The sequence below is a fragment of the Zonotrichia leucophrys genome, chromosome 2 (genome assembly GCF_028769735.1).
Source record: "Zonotrichia leucophrys gambelii isolate GWCS_2022_RI chromosome 2, RI_Zleu_2.0, whole genome shotgun sequence".
In the NCBI taxonomy this organism is placed as follows: domain Eukaryota; kingdom Metazoa; phylum Chordata; class Aves; order Passeriformes; family Passerellidae; genus Zonotrichia; species Zonotrichia leucophrys.
Genome location: NC_088171.1, coordinates 69,728,796 through 69,735,191, shown reverse-complemented (window position 1 = coordinate 69,735,191; position 6,396 = coordinate 69,728,796). Strand labels below are relative to the sequence as shown.

At 54.3% G+C, this 6,396-nt stretch overlaps 1 protein-coding gene across 1 annotated transcript; it reads right to left on the bottom strand.

Annotated features, from left to right (window-relative positions):
• Window positions 1–667: 667 nt before the first annotated feature.
• Window positions 668–3,468, bottom strand: FOXQ1 (forkhead box Q1). Its single transcript, XM_064705377.1, has one exon. The coding sequence runs from the start codon at window positions 2,790–2,792 to the stop codon at window positions 1,554–1,556; it is 1,239 nt and encodes a 412-aa protein (XP_064561447.1). The 5' UTR covers window positions 2,793–3,468; the 3' UTR covers window positions 668–1,553.
• Between the last annotated feature and the right edge of the window lie 2,928 nt (window positions 3,469–6,396).

The following is a 6,396-nucleotide window of genomic DNA, read 5'->3' as shown; positions in this document are numbered from 1 at the left end:
GTGCGAACTTTTTATTACCAGCAGAATCTCCCCAGCTTTCAACCCGCTGAGGATTCGTCCGCTGTAAGTGCCACCGGGGATGTCTCCACCAGAAGTAACCGGAGCCCGGTAGCGCCAGCGACCTTCCTGAAGCGAGTTTTCCTTGGACCGAGAGATGACAACAGGATTACATGTCACCTGCTGTCCTTCGTGGAAAAAATAACAAAAAAACCCGCCAAAAACAAACAAACAAACAAACAAAAAACCCCAAACCAAACCAAACAAAAAAAAAAACCGAGGGAAAAGAAAAAAAAAAAAAAAAAGGCAGGCAGAAGGCAGATGTACAGGATTTTCACAGGCTGCCCCTACGTCAGGCGGTTTTCCTTCAAATCTCTCTGCCAGCATTTCTGCAGGGCTGAGCCCCGGCGAGAAATTCTGATTTGACTCGAGGAATTGCAGAAGACTTTCATTCCTGGCGGCAGCCCAAGAGGAGAACCTCTCATGTCCCTGACTAAAATAAGGCGGGTCCATAGGTGGCACCTCTACCCGCCGGCAGGGATGGGGATGAAGGGGCGGGCAGCCCGGCAGCTCCCCCGGCCCTGCCAAGCCTCTCGGTCAAGGCTGTCCCACGACAGGCTTCCCTCCCTCACGCCAGCACAGACAGCACGCTCTTCTCCTTATTACCGCCTTTATTTAGGGGGCAGCTTTTATTCGGGGGAAAGGAGAAAGGAAAACATGGTGGCCGAGCGTCAATAAAATGCACACGCACATATATTACATACAAACACAAAAATAAAATACGAAAAAAATTTACTCTTCTCTTTCCAGTAGCAATAATCTTGGCCATAAACGTAGAACGCCAGCCAGTACAGGACATACCGCCTGACATTTCCTTGAGCCCTTTCCCCTCTCCCGCCCCCTCCAATAATTAATTTAAAAAGCTGCACTCTCATTGTGTTAAAAACACTACTTTTATAAATAATTTAATATCCTCCCTCCCCAGGAAATGCCAGTTGCCGGACAGGAGAAAAGGTTTCTTTTGGCACAGTGATGCATTGCTTTGCAGTACAGACCTACGGCTCCTCAGCAGACCCCGGCCCCCTCCCAGACTCTCTGGCTGCTGCTCCCGGCCCCGTCCCTGCTCCCCGCCCTCCCAAGCGCACAGCGCATCCCCCAGCGGCCGCCACCGCGCCCCTCCGCGGCACCCCCGCCCTGCTGCCCCCGCCTTCGGGAGCGGGAGATGTGGGGACAAGAGAGGGACACACAAAGGGGATGGCGAGGGACTGGCTTAAGTCAAGTAGTCTCAACGAACAGTAAGAAGCACTTGAGGCTCATGGCTTTGTCCAAACCGACAGTTGCTTGATTTTTTTCTAATTTTTCCTTTTTTTTTTTTTTTTTTTTTTTTTTTTGGCTTAAGTTAAACTCACTGTCATTTCACTAAGGCACAGTCACCGAGGCTTTTGCTTGGAGGCTGCGGTCGCCTCTGGAGTTTAAAGTGCGGGATCCAGAGCCTCCTCATTTCCCCCTCCACGCCTCCCCGGGCAGGTCCCTCGCAGGGGAGGAGGGGGGCTCCATTAAGCCAGCGGGGTCTCCAAGGCGTACGGCTGGAAGGAGGCCGAGCCCCCCGCCGCCGGCGGCAGCGGCCCGGCCAGCCGGAGGGGCGCGTACAGCGGGGAGCCCGGCGGCGGCCCCCGCCCGCCCTTGGCCATCCCGCCGTGGAACAGCGGCGCCCGCGGCCGCTCCGCCAGCGGCGCCGCCTCCCCCGGGGCCAGCGCGGGCCGCCCGCCCCCCAGCAGCAGCGGCGGCGGCGGCGGCGAGGGCTCTCCCAGCCCGTAGGCGCAGAGCTGCAGGAGGCCCCCGCCGTAGAGGGCGGCGGCGGGCGGGGGCTGCGCGGCAGGTGGGTAGGGCAGCAGCGGGTACGGGCCGGGCAGCAGGTGCGGGGGCGCGGGCGGCGCCGGCCACAGGAGGCGGCCGTGCGGGGCCGGCGGCGGCTGCGGGGCGGCGCGGGGTCCTGCCGGCCGCTGCAGGAGGCTCTCGATGGCGAAGGAGCTGGAGAACTTGGCACCGCCGCCGCCCGCCGGCCTCGCCCCGCCGCCCCCCGTCGCCGCCGCGTCCTTGGCTCCCGCCGCGCAGTGACAGGGCGAGGAGGCGCAGCAGCACCGCGGGGAAGCGCCGGGGGACGCGGCGCCCGCTCCGGCCGCCTCCTGCGGCACTTGCGGCGGGACGCCGGCGGCCGGGCGGGCGGGCTGCGGCGGCGGGGCGGCGCGGCTCAGGCGCTTGCGGCGGCGGCGGAAGACGCCGTCGGCGAAGGTGTACTCGCTGCTGGGGTTCAGCATCCAGTAGTTGTCCTTGCCCCAGGGCCGCGCCGGGTCGCGCAGCACCTTGACGAAGCAGTCGTTGAGGGAGAGGTTGTGGCGCACCGAGTTGCGCCAGCCGGTGTAGGCGCCGCGGAAGAAGGGGAAGCGGCTCATCAGGTAGTCATTGATCTCGGCCAGGGTCAGGCGGCCGCCGGCCGAGTCGCGGATGGCCATGGCGATGAGCGCGATGTAGGAGTAGGGCGGTTTCGGGCGCCGCGTGTAGGGCTTCCCCTTGGCGCTCTCGGCGGGCGGCGGCGGCGGGGGCTGCGGCGTGGGGGGCGGCGGCGGGGGATGCCCCGGCCGCCCGGCCCCGCCGCCCGGGCTGTTGGCCGCGCAGTCACCGTCCGAGCCCAGCTCGCTCTCCGCCGGAGCCGGGGAGAGCGAGCCGCTGCCTTCCTGGTCGCTGCCGGCGCTCAGCTTGTCCTCATAGTGCTGCGAGAACACCTCCAGCTTCATGGCGGCGCCGCCGGCCCCCCCGCACCCCGCGGCTCCGCTGGGCGGGCGCGACCCCCGCCCCTCAGCGCGGCCTCAAGGGATGGAGGCGGGAGGCAGCCGGGCGACCCTGCGGCTGCTGTCCCCTGGCCGGCTTGGACAGCTCCGCGGCGGCAGCGCCCGCCTCAGCGCCGCTCGGTGCCCGGGTCGCTGGCAGGGGCCGGCCCCTTCGCGGCCGGTGGGCGCCGAGGACGGGCTGCGGTGCCCTGCCGCCTTCGGGACCGGGCGATTCCTCCCGGGCTTCCACCTCCTTCTTCCCCACTGGGGTGCTCGCTCTCCTTTCGCCCCCTTTTTGTCCTTCTCGCCCCTTACTCTCGCTGCTCCATGGGGCCGAAGGAGGGGGGCGAGGAGGTCCCCGTGGAGCCGGTGCGAGCAGAGGGCGGGCGGGCAGGCGGCTGCCGGAGCCGGCGCTTCTCCGCGTCCGCCCGGGCTCGGTGCTCCTCGGGGGCGCTGCCGCTGCTGCCGTTCGGCGCTCCCGGGACGCGGGGAGAAGCTCTCAGGGCCGTCGGGGTTACTCCGCTCTCTCCGGCTTCGAGCGCTGTCAGTGCCGGGACGCCGGGCTGGCTCCTCGCTGCGAGGCGGGCAGCAGACGGGTTATTAGGGTTATTAGTGTTATTGTCATTATCTCTCCCTTCCCCTGTGGTTGTGTGTCTCTCCACCACTTTCAGACCAGCCCATTATAACGCCGGCGAGAGGCGGAGCCAGGACAAAGATCTGAAAGGGTGGTGGGTGGAGAAGCAAGGTAGCAAAGGTGGGTATGCCCTAATAAGCCGTATCAGAGCCATAATTAGCCAAGATGACAGCGAGGTCTTGTTGGAAAGTTATTTTACGAAACTTGTTTGTATTTTCTCCTGCCAGGTCCCTCCCCTTGCCGGGTATTTCGAACGAAGCCGCAGTTCGGCGCGACTAAGCAGAGCCGGCCCGCCTCCCAGGTGTAAAATGCAGAATGACTTATAGGTGGCAGAGCTGAACCTGTTACGTGCAGTGATTTATTTTAATAGCGCCGTATAAAGCAACAAGTTGTAATATGACAGCTCAACAACCTGTTGGAAAATAATACATGGCTTTGCAGTTGTGAATTCCTAATGATTTATGTAGCCTGACAAAACAGTTTCAGTCCTGGTCTTCTCTTTCCTTCTGTCATAAGCACACCTGGTGCAGAGGTAGAATGGGAACAGGTAGGCAATGCTTTGGAGTTTTGCTATGAGAGAGTTAGACAAAGCCTTCACCTCAGTTTTACATGTGCTACTCTTTCTGTAGCAGCATTTCTTAACCTCTTCTGGATGGTGTGTTTGTAACCTCTCTCTTACAACTGACACTCTCTAGTAAAATCTTTCATTGTGTAGGTTTTGGGTTCGGGTGTTTTTAATGGTAACTTTAACATTTTTTTAAATCACCGTGAGTCTGTAAATTTCCCATAAAACTTGGGACTATGTATTCTGCAATTTTACCTAGACACTCTTCTTCTTTAAAAAAATTAGTCATCCTTTTTGGGTTTCTTTTTAGGTTTAAGTTGTCAGGGTCTTGCCCTCCTTCAGAGTTTTTTATTTCTCCTTCAACATTATGCTAGGTAGAAGAACTCAATGAAGAGAGCTGGCTGGCAGCAGCTTCTCTGAAAGCTCCCTGTTCTGCTCACTCTTCAGAGTCCATTGCAAAATTCCATTTCACTTAATATGGCAGTAGCGCTGGCGTCTGCAAAACAATAACAATAACATCAGCAGAAATCCAGTGTGGTGCTTATGTTTTATTTCTCATATGTATGCTTTGAATTTTGTGTCCTGGAGTAAGAGTTGGATTGCTCCATATTTTCCAAAAGCACTCTTTCTAAATCAGACCTTATTTTAGAATAAATACATAATGCAGAGTCACTCTGGTTAGAACTATTCCACTGTGGTCTGGCTCTCAAGGAGTATTGGAGAGGAAGATGAAAAAAACGCAGGTTTAAAAGACTAAGAGGAGAAACAAACAGCCCTACTTTCTATCTTGGTCTCTCTTGAACAGAATATATGTTCCCCCACACACACCTGCATTTTGTTTCAAAGCTTTGCCATTTCTTCTGTCTGCATGATTTTACGTGGCAAATACTGAAGAGTGAGGGGTTCTTATGTCCCCCTCTTGAAAACTTTAATAGAAATAATAATACCCTGGATGTTTTGCTGGTCTCACAAAAGCTGTACCAGTTGAGAAAAGCAGACAATTCAGAAAGACAAAAATAAGAGGAGGGAGACCTCTCTTGGTTCATTGTTGTTGTTGTCTCCATGTGATGTAAACTGAAATCCTTCAGTAAAGTGTTGTCTTAGCTGTAGGTGCCAATGTTTGTGTTTAAGGGTATGGGAAAAAGGTATCATTCCTTCCAAAACTCATATTTTCTACGATGATGCCAATGGCAGGGGTAGGTTTGTTCCTCTTCCTGCTTTTGTTGTAAATAGCAGTGAAGTAGCGATGATTTGCTGGCTTGCCTTTGATGTTTATTTTATTACCGTTCCACTATTTGTGTGGAAAATGTACACATTGTCTCTTATCTTTATTCAAAGAACTTAAAAAGTCATTCAAATGCTGTAGGTAAACACGTCAGACATAACAGAAGCTTTTTCACAGCCATACTTCAAGACTAGGAGTGGATGGCAAAGCTGGTTTTGCAAGATTCAAGAGGGGACAGAAGCTTGTACTCAAAATAATACGAAGATAGCTATTAATGGGTGGGAGCAGGGAACCTTTCTGAGATCAGCGCTGATTCTTGTGGCTCAAGGCCCCTTTGCTATCTCTGAGCCAGTGCCTGTTGTAAGCTGTCCCTTGAAATCTCTGGTGGCTCTGACCTGAGAAAATATATGAAAGGTGCTTATGAAAGGTCTGTGCCGGGTTTAAACAGAGCCTTCCTGGCCTGAGTGAGAGCAATATCAAGCCCATTGCTAACGCTGCCAATGAAACACAAGCAAAGTTGTAAGAAGTGGTGAAATAATCCAACTACTCCCATCTCTCACCACTGAGAGTATATGTAACCTCAAGTCTTTTCCTGCTATAGTTTTTAAAAAGGCACAGTATCGCCTTCAGGTTTATAAAGATTAACACAATCATCGGAAAAACTGATTCTGTTAAGTAAACTTCACATCAAAAGCACTTTGATGTGCTGTATTATAGCGAAGCCAAACACCCCACCCCCATCACCCCAAGAAAAACCTCCAAAAACCTCTACTGAAGCAAGGTAAAAAAAATCTAATTCTTTGTTCTAAAATGAAATGTCTCTTCCTCTTTAGATCAGCAGAACAGGACTTTTTTGATGTACAATCCCCTCTTTTCCTACCCAAAACAGTATCCAGTCAAAGACAAACGGAGAAACGTGAATGGTTGCTTGAAAATCACGCAATCAGCTTTGCTTCCCATTTTTTGTAGTATTTCACTCATTTAATTCAGAAATAGTCTGCCAATGGGTACTTGGAAATGAGGTTGTATAGTCCTTTGCAATTTGCTCAAGCTACCAATTACAAAAATATTCCGTACTAAATGTAGAAAAATGCTTCGCTGTCTGGTGGTTGTGAGTGTATTTTTGGTTGATCCATGTTGTCTCCAT

What these genes read in the sequence shown, in the direction of transcription:
- FOXQ1 (XM_064705377.1), bottom strand. Translation starts at nt 2,792, where the DNA reads ATGAAGCTGGAGGTGTTCTCGCAGCACTATGAGGACAAGCTGAGCGCC.